This window comes from Caretta caretta, chromosome 12, assembly GCF_965140235.1.
Source record: "Caretta caretta isolate rCarCar2 chromosome 12, rCarCar1.hap1, whole genome shotgun sequence".
In the NCBI taxonomy this organism is placed as follows: Eukaryota; Metazoa; Chordata; order Testudines; family Cheloniidae; genus Caretta; species Caretta caretta.
This window is the reverse complement of record NC_134217.1, coordinates 9019521-9034346: the sequence shown is the minus strand read 5'-3', so window position 1 is coordinate 9034346 and position 14826 is coordinate 9019521. Positions and strand designations below refer to the sequence as shown.

Genomic DNA, 14826 nt, shown 5'->3' with positions numbered 1-14826 from the left:
GTCAAACACAGGCACTGGGCGTGAGATTGGAAGTTAGGTACCTAAATACCTTTGTGAATCCCACCCTGAGGATGCAATCCTGACCCCACTGAAGTCCAGGGAGTTTTGCCATAGACTTCAGTGGGGCCAAAGTTTAACCTTAAGGGCATGAGATCCTACAAACCTTACTCAGATGAGTAGCCCTGACACATACAAGTATGTTTTTTACAGTTTTTTCTAAACATGGTCAGACTGTCTCTGCCTAATCTTTTAACCTCACTTGTTTTACAGCTGATACTCCAACAAATGCAAGCAATTTGGCATTTGCCTTTCTTGCAGTACTATCCCATTCTTGACTAGTATTCAGTTAGAACCCCCGGATCCTCTCTGTCAGCACATCTTCAGTGTAGTTTGTATTCTTCCATTTGCATCTGAGTCTAAAGTCCGGACCAGATGAGTCTATGGTGTGGGATAAAATATCACCCGAACAGTTGCAATAAAGAAAGCCAGCATTATTACCATTCAATATTACTAAGGCTGATATTATAAATGCTTATTTTAAATATTGTATTACACAGTGCTGATACAGGAACACAAATGATTGGTTCTAGATGACACATGGAGAGCGGTTAAGTGTGAAAAAATGATACAAATTATGTTTAATCCATTATGGAATATTTGCCTTAGCAGTGAAGCTTTATGTGCTGAAAAGTTGTACACATTAGTGGTTTTTATAGTACACACATTAGTTTCCTTCAATAGCACCACTCACATAAGTAAAGACAACTCATGTGAGTAGGGCTTGTGTCCTAAGATCTGTGTACCAACCAGGCCTCTCTTGTATTGTAACAGAGCATTTTAAAAGGTCGGCCCTGATCCTGCATTTCATGATAGCATTATGAACAGACTGCTGCCTGTGTGCCATCAACTGCATGCTCAATATCTTTTAAATAAAAATGTTTCAAAATGTATTTGCAGTACTTTAAATGTACTTTAATCACACCTGGACAATGATAGCTTTATGTACACACAGGAATCACAAGTGGATCTTTTTGTCTGTCCCTCTGAATTGGAGCAGGATTTATTTAATTACCCCTACATCACCACTGTTGATGACTTGGAATCAGGATAACTATCCTAGACCATCTTTATCTGCATTGTTTCCACAACTTTCCATGGCAGCTCGCTCAAGTGCTGAACCATTGTTGGAGTTTAGTATTTTCTAATACAGAACTTTGATAGAATTTAAGTTTCTTTGCCACCTCTAATTCTATTCTATTCGAGTTCTCACAGCACCTACACTCACGGTGGTATCAAATGTTCTGGCCTTGTTGACCAAAAAGAGTATTTAGCTTTTGTCCTCTTTGTAGCATCACATTATGCGGGAATCTGATTGGGTCGGAAGAGTAGGAAATGGTGCAATTCTATTAAACTTCACCTCAATTCCCAGACTCGATTGTAGGCATTTCTCTTTTACAGCATGCCTGAGTGTTTCTGCTAAAATGATCAGCAGTAAAATAGTTAACTATTTAGATTGTGAGCTTCTTTGGGCAAAGACCTTGTCTTTTTATCTGCCTCGCACTAGCTGATACTATATAAATAATAATGATGTTGACATTTAAAGAATCATTAGGAATCAGAGTGAATAGTCATTGAAGAGAATAGCAGTAGTGCATGCCTCCTTAGAAATAATCGCTCAAATTCTCTTCTCACTTATATTGCTATAAATCTGGAGTAATGCCCCAGACTTCATTATTTGGGGCTAATTGTGGACTCACCCAGGCAATGCACTGGATCTTATTTGGGAGGTGTTTTCACAATTAGAAGAGTCAGAAACTTTTTTTTCTTTTCCAGGAAAGCTTAAATTCTGCAGAGGCTAATGGGCCTTCCAGTGAACATGCTGGTGTAGCCCATAGCATGGAGTAATGGTTCAGTCCAATCATCACCTTGATGTGTTTGTGGACAGTCACCCAGTCTTCCTTCAGTGTTTTCTTCACAGAGGACCCAGGCCGCTCTTTTCAGCTTTCCTAATTCACTGGTGTTCCTCTCCTCTGAACACGCTCTAAGAGCTCTATACATTTTTGTTCTTCACGTGGTGTGCAAAACTGAATGTAGAATTTCAATGGAGATTCAGTATGGAGCACAGTGAAATCTCTCTCTCTTTGGGTTTCGTACTGTGTCCCATCACCCTAGTACAGGGGTGGGCAAACTTTTTGGCCCTAGGGCCACAAGGGGTACAGAAATTGTATGGAGGGCCGGGTAGGGAAGGCTGGGGGAGGCTATGCCTCCCAAAACAGCGAGGCGTGGCCTGGCCCCTGCCCCCATTCCAGCCCCTCAGAACTCCCCCCCATCTAACCCCCCCCCCCGCTCCCCACCCCTGATTGCCCCCTGGGACTCCTGCATCCTATCCAAACACCCCTGCTCTCTCCCCCCTGACCATCCCCCGGGGACGCCCATCCCCTATCCAATCTTCCCTGCTCCCCACCCCCTGACTGCCCCCCTCGCCCCCTATTCAACCCTCCCTGTTCTCCCTGCCCCACATTACCTGTGGGGTTGTGGAAAGGGGGCCTCAGTCCTTTCCCTGTGTGTTTCCCCTGCTCGTTTGGCTGCTTTCCCTGGCAGTCGGGCAGGGCTTGCTCCCTGTCTGGGCTTGGCTGCTGGGGACAGGGGCCAAGCATGCTGGAGGTGGAGGGGGGCCCTGGCTTGCCCTGCCCCTGTCCCCAGCAACAGGACCTAGGCCCCTTGACCACCTCCCCTGCAACTCCCCCCCGCTCCTCGCCTCCCCCCACCCCGAACTCCCCCTGACCGCGCTCTGGAGCACCAGGTCTGGTGGCGCTATAGCCGTGCCGCCCAGTCAGAGCTGCAGCCACCCTGCCCAGGTGCTGGGGGAACTGTGACTGTGAGGGAGGGAGGCAGGGGAGCAGAAGGGAGTGGCCAGGGGCCAACCTCCACCCCACTTACCATGCTGCCGGGGTTAGTTGGGCTGGCTCCTCTGCAAGCCTGTCCTGACCCCGTTCCCTGGCAGGAGCTCGGGGGCCAGACGGAAGGGTCCTGCGGGCCGGATGTGGCCTGCAGGCCGTAGTTTGCCCCCCTCTGCCCTAATACATGAATAGCCTTCTTATAAACGTGATTGACAATAGCAAAGTCCATAGTGGGTTTCATGGAGTTTCTGGCTTTGCTCCCCTTTGAAGTTATAGAAAGCTTGGGGGTAGGATTGTTTTTTAAGGGGGTTGAAGGGAGAAGAGAGCAGTAGTCAGCGTCATTCTGGTGAGGGTAGAAAAGCTTTAGCAAAGAGGAAAATTTTACCATATTTTCTAAACATGATCAGATTCTGGCCCCATCTAGTCCCTTGACCATGCTTGTTCTACAGGCAAACAATATGGCATTTGTGTTTCTTATGATAAAATCTCCTTCTTGAGTCATAGTCAACTCAACTCCCCCCACCCCTGACCCTCTCTGCTTGTACATGGCTTGGTAGTTGGTACTTTGCAATGGAATGGGCTGAACCCTGATGGATTCTTACTCCCTTTGGATTTCTCTCTCACTCAGGCAATGCATGCAGAGAGTGAGTAAGAATCTTTGTGACTTGGCCCAAATATTTGAGCATTTCATTATTCCTTCCTCTGTCAACCACTTAGCCTTTATCGTCTCTCATTGTATTGATGTCAGTCCATTTCTCCAATTTAGTAAGATCAGGCTGTGTTTTAATCCTGTCTTCCACAATATAACTAGGTTTAACTGGGTGGAACTGAAAGATTACGTGGAATAGCCAGAAACGTTTCCTAATGGTGCGGTCTGCTCGCATGTGTAACCATCTCCCAGTGAAATTGGCGGAAGTTCCATTACTAGAGACATTTAAACCTAAACTGGAAAAAAAAACTCTACACCATAGTAAAGGAACCATCTTGCCATAGGAGTAAGATAGACTAGATGAACTAAAAGGGCCTCTCCTATCTCTGCCTGCTCTGATTTATGTTTAACTGGCACGCTCTCCACTCCAGGCACCAATTTGTTCATGAAACATTGAACTAATAATAATATCAAATAATACTGAACCTAGGACATAACCGATGCCTCCTCCCAATAATGTTATTATTTATTACTTAGATTGTGGCGGCATCCAAAAGATCCTAGGCACTTTCCAGACACAGAGGGGAAGGGTAGCATTTTTAAGTGTCCTATTTTCTCAGCCCCAGATCCTCGCAAGGTATTTAGGCTCCTCAATCCCCTCAATTTCAGCAAGAGTTAGGTGACTAAGTACCTCTGAGGGGCTGACTTTTAGGCACTGATGTAACTTTTGAAAATGTTGCTCAAAAACCTAGAGGAATTACTAACTGCTTCACGGGCCACATCCCACTGGAGTTTGCCTTTCATCAGGACTGAGTGAAAACTGAGGCTTTGATCATCTCACCTGCCCTTACCTGGCTACACAGAGAAGTAAGAGAGAGCATGCCCCCCCTTTGCATTCCTGCTTACTCTGATCAGATTGTAACTCCAAGCATGAAGGAGAAAGCAAGGGCTACTCACCCACTACTCCCCCTCCATGAGAAAGTGGGCAGGGAGCTGGTGGAGAGGAAAAGTGGAAGAGTTTTAGTACTGCCCCCGTCCCATCAACTCACCAGTCAGATTCACAGGGAGTAAGCTACCCCATGAAAGTGGGAAAATAGCTTACTCTTCTTCCAGAACAAGAGGCAAATTGGAAGGGAAACAATACCTTTAGTGCTACTCAAGAACGACTGCTTGCTAGGGTGTGAGCCCAAAGTCACAGTGTAGCTCTGAGTGAAGACTTCAGCATGTTTATTATTCTAGCTAGCCAATTATTCATTAGTTTTATAGTAATTCCATCCAGTCTGCCTTTCACTCATTTCCCCACAATAATGCTAGGTGGAATTGTATCAAATATCAGACTGAAACTGAAATGCTAACTCTCCACTGCATTTCCGAAATCAGCTAAGCTTGTTATCCTTTCACAGGGAGAAATTAAGTTAGTTTGGCATGATAGGTTTCAGATGAATCCACAGTGTCTACTATTTACCACTTTATTATCCTTCAGCTGTGTACAAATTGATTGCTTTATTAATTGTTCTAGCATAGGGGTTGAAAAATCCACTCATCTAAGGTGAGTAGGAAACTGTCGGTGCTGAGGTGGAGAGCCTCATGCATCCATATTGGAGAATTTAATTTTTCATTAAAAATGTGTGCAGCCTTTACCTTCAGGAAGATAACCTTCCAAATGTGAATTGGCAAAAGTACTGTCTTCTTAAGTCTATAGACAAAAAGCTTTATTGTAGGGGTGGTCAGAGAATGGGTTTTTTTCTCTATGGAAAATGTTAGTGATTTTTTTTTTCGTTGTCATCTAAATTTTCAATTTTTTGTCCAAAACAAAACCAAACAGTTTTCAGGTTTCATCATTTTTCATATTGACCTCGGGCTGGTAGTTTTAATCCTCAGGTTGGTCAGTTTTCCAAGCTCTGAGCAGATATTGACATTAAATTCTTATCACATTCACATCCCTCACTGGAGTAACACTGGTGTGCAACTGGAAGAAGAATTTGGCTCACTGGTCTGTAATTCTGCAAGTCTACGAGTTTTCCCAATTGCACAAATAATTGAACATATTTACCCCTTCCAGTTCTCTGAGACCTTATCTGTTATCCATGGGTTCTAAGAAATAATTAAGTTCAAACATTACTTCTGATAGTTACTTTAAGACTCTACAGTGAATTTTGTTGGGTCCTACTCATCTGAATTTGCTCACATTATTTGGTGTTCTTTAATCTTTCTCTTCCTGATTCTGCCTTAAAACCTCTCCCTTCCCTCATTAACTATCAGCCATATTTTCCCCCTCCACCTAGTATGTCAGAAGGAGAGATGGACAACCCTGTTCTGAAGGGGGAGGGTCGGAAAGGAAGCTCTGTGGAGATGTTCCTCCTACCAGAGATGTTCCTCTCTTTATTCCATGGTTGCTGTGATGGAGATCAGATTCCCATAGCTGGGAAGGGGTGTGGGCAAGGAAAAGGTGGAGGAGCCAGAAGAATAGCCATTGTACATGGCAGATAATCAAAAATTCAGTGTTTCAAGCATGGTAAGTTAGGCTGAATAAAAGTAGCTGGTAAGCATTCATGCTTTCCCTTTCACATCTGTTATTTGCTTTCCCTCATTGTTAGGTAGCAGACCTCCTTTGCCATCTTCTTGTGTCTGATCTATTTATAACACGTTCTTTTGTTCCTTCTTACATCATTTGTCAATAGCCCTCCATTTTGTTCATTGGCCTGTGTGGTGCATTTTATCTCTACCTATCCTTACTCACCTTCTATGCTTGCATTCATCAATGTTATAGCTCTAGATATCATTAATGCTCAGACATCATAACAGCCATCAACTTCATGGGTTAAAATGGAATATAAATATCACCTGTCTGCAATTCCATGGAAGAGTTTTAAACAATGCCATTATTTACCCTACTAACACTTTCTGTTCTTTTCTGTTTCATAATTTTCATTTAGAATCTAACTGATAAATTTAGTCAGGAAATACAGAATGCAGCTGGTTGGAATTCCAAGACAACTGTCAGTTTTGCGGGTGGAGAATAATAATATAAATTAGAAGAAAAAATCCAGAAAGGAGGGTTCTTTTGATTAGCCTGCATGGGATGACCCATGAGGAGACTAATCCTGCTTATCGTACAGATACCAAACATATCCAAAATATTAACATAAAAATTGTGAAACTAGGGTATCTAAAGTCAGGCACCTACATCTTTCAGATTAAACGACATTGGTCAAAAAGATTTGACAGTTTATATGCAAAGACTGGAACTAATAAAATCTAATAAATAAATAATATCATTCTTGTGTATCTTTGTACATGTTAAAGGGACTGTCGGGTTAAAAATTCTCTATTAAAATAATCATCTGTTATAACTAATATACTGGATTATTAAAATGGAGAGAGTGTTAAATATGTAATTCACTTTTCACCATAAATGTCTTTTATTATTATTTTTTTGTATCCTGGATTATGGAAATAAACTAATCAATTTTACTTTAGTTTCTAGTCAATTTCATTTTTTGTTTCCAGTGCAATAGCACAAGGCCTGGGTGGCAAACAACGTGGAGATTAATTTTCAGGTTAAAAAACCCCCAAACTGTTTGCACTGATTATTTCTAAATATTATTAACTATTTCTATTAATATTTAGGGTTTTACAAAACAAAACAAAACATCTAAATGTTGTGCCCAAACACTGACAGAGTCCCTTTTGGTGATTAATCTAATGACGTCAAGCAATGTTGAACTACTCTCCCTTCCAATTCCCCTCCCACCCAAAAATCCCCAGCTAAAAACTGCACACACCCACATGAAGAAAAAAAAAGAAAAACCAACGTAATTAACACATTGGTGTATAAACCTGAGGTGGGATCAGGGAAACTTTTTCTCACTTCATTCACCCCCCAGTAACAATTGTGCCTAGGCCTAAAAGGCTTCATCCCTGCAATCATATATATTTCACAGAATCCTATATTATGCTTTATATGACAGCAGCACCTCCAGGCGCCAACCAAGACAGGGAACCCACGGTGCTAGGCGCTGCAGGTGCACAGAGTAAGAGACAGTCCCTGCCCCAAAGAGTTTACAAAGCAGACAATGGGTGGGAGAAAGGAAGCAATCTCTCCATTTTCCAGAGGGGAAACTGAGGCACAGAAAAAGTAAGTGAGTCCAAGTAAGTCCAAGGCCAACATGGGAAGTGACAAAGGTAGGAATATAACCCAGGTCTCCTGCAGCCCCGGCTGGAGCCTTTGCTCTCAACATGATCAAAGTTAGCAATAGAAAAGACCGATTAGCGACCAAATACATCCCTGAGGAGAAGAAATGGGAGAGCTTTCCCGGGCTGGAGGGGGGGGGTGTGTCGAATGGAGACAATGGCGAGTTGTCCCCCGCACAGGCTCCTAGCCCAGACTCCCTGCAGAGCACTCGGGCAAGAGACAGATCCCCTCCTAAGGGACCCCCCCCCGCCCCTCCTCCGGTGCCACTGGGGCGAGGCCCCTTTAAGAACCGTCGCCCACCACCCTGGCCTCGCGCGCCGCTGGGGCCGGCTCCGAGCTGCACCTGCGGGAAGGGGGGGGGGGGGGCAGGGCGCGCGCGCGCGCGAGCGTTCCCTCCTCCCGCCCGCAGACGCCCAGAGCCGCCGCGCCTCGCGGGGAGCATGCGCCGGGCGGGCGCTGCGGACGTCACCGAGGCCGGCGAGCCCGTGAGTGCGGACCCCTGGCGCACTCGCCCGCCCTCGCGCTCGCGCTCGCGCTCGCTCCCCTCCTCTCCTGCTTCTCTCTCTCCGCGCGGAGCCGCCGAAGGATGCGATCGCTCGCAGCCGCCGCCGCCGCCCATTAGAGACCCCCCCCCACCCCACACACACACACCCACACCCACACAACCCTCCCGCAAGAGCAGGACCCACCCTGTCCCCTCCCCCCCACCGAACCCTCCTCCTCCTCCAGCGCCTGCCTGCAGCCCCAGCCCTGCCCGGCTCCCACTTGGATGCATTGATTGCTAGAGGGAGAGGTAGCGGAGGGGAGGGCAGCAGAGAGGGGGGGGGACACACACGCATTTGGTTGCCCAGATTTTTTTTTTCCCCCCCTGGGGCGGGGTGATTTTTCCCCCCCTTTCCCTCGGAGTGTGTGAGAAGGGGGGAGGCGCCCGCCGAGAGGGGTTTTCGCGTGTGTGTGGCCATCATGGGATGTACCCTGAGCGCGGAGGAGCGAGCCGCCTTGGAGAGGAGCAAAGCGATCGAGAAAAACCTCAAGGAGGATGGGATCACCGCCGCCAAAGACGTGAAATTGCTCCTGCTAGGTAAGCGGCCGCTCCCCCCGGCCCCCTCTCACCGCCTCCCGGCCCCTCTTCCCGGGGTCAGGCTTCTCCCCCGTCCGTGCACATTGTGCCCTGGGAAACTGGTATTTCACCGAGATGCCCCCCCCCCCCCGCCTCCCCTCCATTCACCCCGCTGCTCTCCCTCCTGTGTAATCTCCTTGATCCCCTTCCAGGCTCACACTCACCGGGTCTTTCCTTTCTGTGTCTGTCCCAACAGGGGCTGGAGAATCTGGGAAAAGCACCATTGTGAAGCAGATGAAGTAAGTGGTTTGGGGTTAGTGCCCTAAAAGCGTTGATCGTTTTGCCTTAAAAAAAAAAATTGTTGGCATTCCCCTGTTGATTTTTTTGGAGGGGGGGAGGGTTTGCAAGAAGGCGGTTCTTTAGCTGTAAGAATGCCCCTGACCGCCATATTTATCTGAGCGTTATTGTTGTTATTATTTTTTTTGTGTGGCTTGTGGACCCATTGGTATGGCACATCTGTAGCAGTGATTTCTGGTTGGGAAAGAAGATGGAGGGGGATCCAGCCCTTTGCTCACCATGGACGATCAGGTGTCTGCTGTTCAGGGGTTTGGTGCTGAATTGAAGGTGGTGTGGTTTCTCTCTGCTGTCTCACCAGGTGTGTGTGAGGTGGGTGGGTGAAGGGGGCAGGATGGGTTTCCCAGATGAGGTGAATGGCACAGATGTAACCAGGGCATCACCATTAAACATACCTCTGTCAATGAAGATTAATGTCAGGTTTTTATCTCCCAGCGCTCTCTCCCCTCAACGTACACACTCCCTTCGGTGTTTGATCTCCTGCCACGGGCTGCTGGGTTGGCTCTCTGGCATGTATTTGTTTGTTTTTAAAAATCTGCCTGTAATGCGGATTTAAAACAAGGCTTGCTGCCACTCAAAGCCCCTTTCCCCCGAGCTTTCAGCCTTTCCTCTTAATTAATTAGAAATGAATTTGGCTCCTGATCACCAATTAAAATTAAATGGGGATTTTTTAAAAAACAACCAACCTCTCCCCCCCCCCGAAAATAATAATTAAACAACAAGGAAACCGGCTCCTTTATAAAAGCGCTGGTCAATTCGGATCGTGATTCCTTTTTCCCCTCCATCAACCATTTCTCCTGAGCTCGGGTGTGTTTTAAATCTCACGAGGCTGTCTGAAAGCAAGTGACGAACTGCTGTGGACTTGTAGTGCGGGGGGTTCTGCTGTGACACCTTTGCACGCGCGCACACACACACACGTTTGCTAATGAGGCAGTTGCTGTGCAATAAACAACAACAAAAAATAAGGGTTCTTTTTCCGAGTTGGCCCCGTGGCTGGGGAGTGGCTGCATCCCCTAGGCGAGGCAGGCTAGTGAAAGGGGCGAGGGTGTTCTCCTGTCAGCGTGTCCTCAAAAATAAATAAATCTCAGCCTTACCCTGGAACAGACCCGACAAGCTCCTTCGAGGTGGCGCCATCACTGAGCAGTCCCTGATCGCAGCCTCGTGAGTCCCTCTCCTGTTCTCTAATAGTTGACACGGTGCGGGGGGAGGGGGGTTGTTGGTTGCTTGCTTATTTATTTATTTATTTGCACAAGGATCCTTGCAAGGGGGCGGCTGCTCGGAGCGCCCCCCCCCCCCCGCTCGGAGAGAGAGCGGTGCCCAGCCCTGGGTGTGGAGGCAGGGTGTGGTGGGCTGTTTGCCAGCGGCTCCTGTCCACCTGCATGGGGAGCGGGATCCCCCCCCCCGTTGGCAGATCAGTCAGGGGTTGCGCATGGGGGGGACGGGGGGGACTTTGCCTGCAAGGCAGCTGCCTCCCCCCGGGCCGGTCCCCGCGCGAGCGGTGAGATTTCAGGCGGTTCAAGTGGTGGACAGCGCCCAGCAAGCGCCTGGAACAGTCGATTGGCTCGGGGAGCTCGGCGGCGCTCGGAAGCTGCCGGGAGAAGCCGAACAAAGGCTCGGAAATGGCCGAAGGGGTTCGGGGCCGCTCGGCGTCCACGGCGTGGGAGCGAAGGGCCCGATCCGCCGCTCCCGCTGCAGGCAAACGGGGGGAGGGGAGTTTTGCCACTGACTGCAAACGAGAACAGGATCGGGCCCTTCTCTTCCGAGAGCCCCGCCCCGCTCTCAGCCGAGGTGCCACTCACAGGAGAGGAGGGGGGAACTGACTGTGATCTGGGCTGGCCCCCAGAAAAACCGCCGGGCAGGGCCAACCGGGGGGGTCACTCCCAGAAAAATAAGGGGAAGTGACATTTTCCAGTCCCCAGTGATCGCACTGGGGCAGGAGATCCAGGAAGAAAACTCCCCCTGTCTCCAAAAGCGTTGGCAACCCTCCACGTCTCAGATGGCTTTTTTATGTTGATATGTTTGTGTTTCAGGCAAGACTACACACTCAGCTTCCGCTGCTTGGAAAGGCTGGTTTACAGATGGTCTGCACAGTTTTGCCCTTTGGTTTATTGGCAAATTTGGAGTGGGAAGGGGCTACTGCAAATTAACACCACCACATGGTTAGATGTGTCCCTAGGATCTATTCGATTGTCTGCAGTAGATCTGTAGCAGAACGGCCTTGTGTGTGCATGCTGACATCCGCATATCTGCCACTTCCCTTCCACCAAAACACATCCAAACCCCCCTTAGAGAAGATGAATAGTGGGACGAGTTTGTGGCCTTGTACAGTTTGTGACTATGTAGGCATATAAAGTTACTGTACCGTAGCGCTGTGTGGCAGGATTCATATTTTTAACGAGACAGAACAAGATAATATACTGATCTGATGCTGCTCTCAGTTCATTAAGTAATAATGATAATAATACCTAGTTGATATACAGTGTTTTTCATCAGTAGACCTCAAAGCAATATATGATATGCTTGCAGTTCTATACCTGAGTTAAAAATTCACAGACGCCTGTCTTTATGAACCTGCTTACGTTGTCAGCCATCAGAACTGGGAGGTGTCTTTTACTGTGGAAACTCTGTACACTGGGTTGGGTGGAGATAGCAGTGTTGCTATGAATACAGCAGGAGGCATATTTAGAGAGCTGTTCAAAATCTCTGGCATCGAGAATTATGACTGTGGAATGAACAACTTGCTGATATTTATATTTTGGAGGTTAATTAAATAATATGTAAATTAGCATTTTACCTGGTCAAGCAGTATTATATAATATTCTAAAGTAATGCCTGATTTAATCACACAGGCCTGATGAGAACCTAATGAATTCTTTAAAGGCTAGAATTAAACAGTGTGTTTGTTAGAATGTGATGAGGGAGACTGAGATTATTTTTATATCAGATATTTAGGGTCCTACCAAATTCATGGTCCGTTTTGATAAATTTCACGGTCATAGAATTTTTAAAAAATCTTAAATTTCACAGTTTCAGCTATTTAAATCTGAAATTTCACAGTGTTGTAATTGTAGGGGTCCTGACCCCAAATTGGGTCACAGGGGGGACGCAAGGCTATTGTAGGGGGGTGGCGGAATTGCCATCCTTACTTCTGTGCCGCTGCTGGCAACGGCACTGTCTTCCGTGCTGGGCGGCCAGAGAGTGGTGGCTGCTGGCCGGGAGCCCAGCTCCGAAGGCAGCGCCCTGCCAGCAGCAGCAGCAGTGCAGAGTAAGGGTGGCAATGCCATACCATGCCACCCTCTCTTCTGCGCTGCTGCTGGCAGCTGCACTGTCTTCCGTGCTGGGCTCCTGGCCAGAAGCCACGGAGCTTCCTGCAGCCAGGGAGGTTCCTGGAGGTGGAGCTGACCCAGCCGTGGGAATGCCCGTGCAGGGGAAGAAGTCCAATCCCACCCCAGGCTGGCCAGGGCCGGCAGCTGGAGCCCAGCGCATGCGAGGAGACCCCGACTGGGGCACCCCAGCCCTGCCCTTCCCCAGCTCCAGCGCTCGGGGGTTCAAGGGCTTTGGGCTGACTGTGTGGAGGGGGGCGGAGGGTGTTACCACAGCACTCCCACCCAACCACAGCATCCTGGGTAGTCACCCACCCATAAAGCTGGCCCTGCCTCCCCCAAGTGACAACCCCCCCATATCATGCCACCCTCACTTCTGAGCTATGGGTGGTGGTGGTGCTTCCTTCAGAACTGGGTGCCTGGCCAGAAGCTGCCACTCTCCAGCCACCCAGCTCTGAAGGCAGCACAGAAGTAAGGATGGCAATACAGCACCACCCCTCCCCCCCCAACAGCCAGTTTTCAGGGCCGTGAATTTGGTAGGGCCCTATACATATTATTAGGTGCTTCCAATTAGTGAATTACACCAGAAAGCCAAGAGATTCTGGTAGTTTTCACACTGAGGTATATGGTCTGACAATATGCCTAGAATTTTTTAGAATGATGAATTCTAAAACAAAGGAATAGATAGCATATGTTAGTAAGAGATGCTTGAGAGCATTACACTGAGACTAGTTAATCATTGAAATAAATAGTGCTATAAAACGTGGCAGATAGAAATTACAGCAATTTAAGAGATGTATTTAGAATTGGGATTAGGATTAGAATGCCTTTATAAAACCTAATTCTAGAGACTTCTGAGAGAGTTTGATGTATCTTTTGTTGTGATGGTTTTCTTTCAGTGAACAAGGATATTCTGGTGATTGATCGATTTAGAGCATGGGTTTTTTGAGAGAGTATCTCAAACATTTGCAATGCAGACGTGGAAATCATTATAATTGCAATCTAACTATGAAGATAACTTTGATGCACTATAACCCAATGTCTGTAGCTGTATTTGTAGAGTTAACAATTATTTGGCTCTCCGAGAGTAGTATGGCTTGTTACATTTTCTTATTATTCTTTCTGAGTCCAAGCCTGCAAATTGTTGCATGTGGGCAGATTGCTGCACCAATGCAATGAACTGCAGGATGAGGGCCACAGTAATTAGGGGACCAGTCCCTCAAGGTGCTCTGCCACCCTTCACCCCCATTCAGGTCAGTGTGAGCATAAGGCACCCCCTTTTCAGAATCAGGACTGGGTTCAACTCTGCTTTGCTACAACATAAACTAATGAGTATTTTTAATGGATATGCCTGATCTATTTGGTTATGAACAATAAAGCATATAGTGAAGAATTCTTTTACAAGAGAAGGAATCACCCATTTGTATTTAGGCTTCAAATAAATGTGACACTATCTTGTGTGTTAAATCTTAAAATAAATGCAGAGATAGTGATAAGTTATAATATGCAACTTTTCTTTCTGTACTATCTGTAATGCAGTGTGAAATCTAGACAATCTTTTTAGCATAATTGGATTTCTAGATAACAGGGTGTGGCTTGGAACATTCATCAAGGAGACCCCAGTTCAGGAAAGCAATTAATACATGGCTAAGTCCATCCCTATTCAATAAAACATTTAAACGTGTGCTTAAGTGCTTTGCTGAATATGACTGTTCAGTTGTGAGCCATAATTAGCATAATGGCATGTCAGACAAGCTGCAGAATAATGGGTTTTTTGGCTAATGGATCTCGATTTGTTTCTTATTCTCTGCACTCTAAATATTAAAGCTGCTATCTTGAAGAGGTAATAGTGAATTGCATTGCTTCCTCCCTTTTGAAATCTAGTGTGGAACTCTTTACAATGAATTCAACTGTCATATGCTGACATGAAACATCGAGTCTTATGGAAAGTGGTCTAGCAAACTAACTAGATGCAAGTATGACCCTTGATGAGTTCTGAAGAAGTAGAGAATATTTTGTATGAACTTACCACAGTGGGTTTTTTGGCTTGACTAACCAGCAGGTTGTAAAACATGCAAAAAGCCCTAGTCTGAATCATTACAAATTTTTAAAAGATTCACTCATTTTCCTCCTGCTCAAGGCCACAGTTGAAGACAGGCAGTACACTCCTAAACACTGGTTCAGTTGTGAGCTGTAATTAGCATGCTGCTGTAGCTACTTAGGTTTTTGTAGATCTGCGGGAAGTCACTAGGGAACGCATTGCCTAATGTTTAATGTGCAGGGCTGAGTCAGAAGGTATGGGTCCAGCATTGGACTCAGCTATCAGTTCAGTTCACACTGTGCCC

At 46.8% G+C, this 14826-nt stretch overlaps 1 protein-coding gene and 1 long non-coding RNA gene across 3 annotated transcripts in view; one reads left to right on the top strand and one right to left on the bottom strand.

Moving 5' to 3' along the window:
• LOC142068647 (uncharacterized) overlaps positions 1-10662 on the bottom strand; it is a 64445-nt gene extending 53783 nt beyond the window's left edge. Inside the window, exon 1 of the long non-coding RNA XR_012664542.1 lies at positions 10253-10662. This is a non-coding gene — a long non-coding RNA (uncharacterized LOC142068647). The remainder of the gene's footprint in view (positions 1-10252) is intronic.
• GNAO1 (G protein subunit alpha o1) overlaps positions 8353-14826 on the top strand; it is a 297622-nt gene continuing 291148 nt past the window's right edge. Inside the window, exons 1-2 of one of the 2 annotated variants that reach the window (XM_048817045.2) lie at positions 8353-8825; positions 9061-9103. In XM_048817045.2, coding sequence (XP_048673002.1) covers positions 8708-8825; positions 9061-9103 — 161 coding nt within the window. In that variant the 5' untranslated portion in view covers positions 8353-8707. The remainder of the gene's footprint in view (positions 8826-9060; positions 9104-14826) is intronic. The other variant, XM_048817046.2, reaches the window with a different exon arrangement.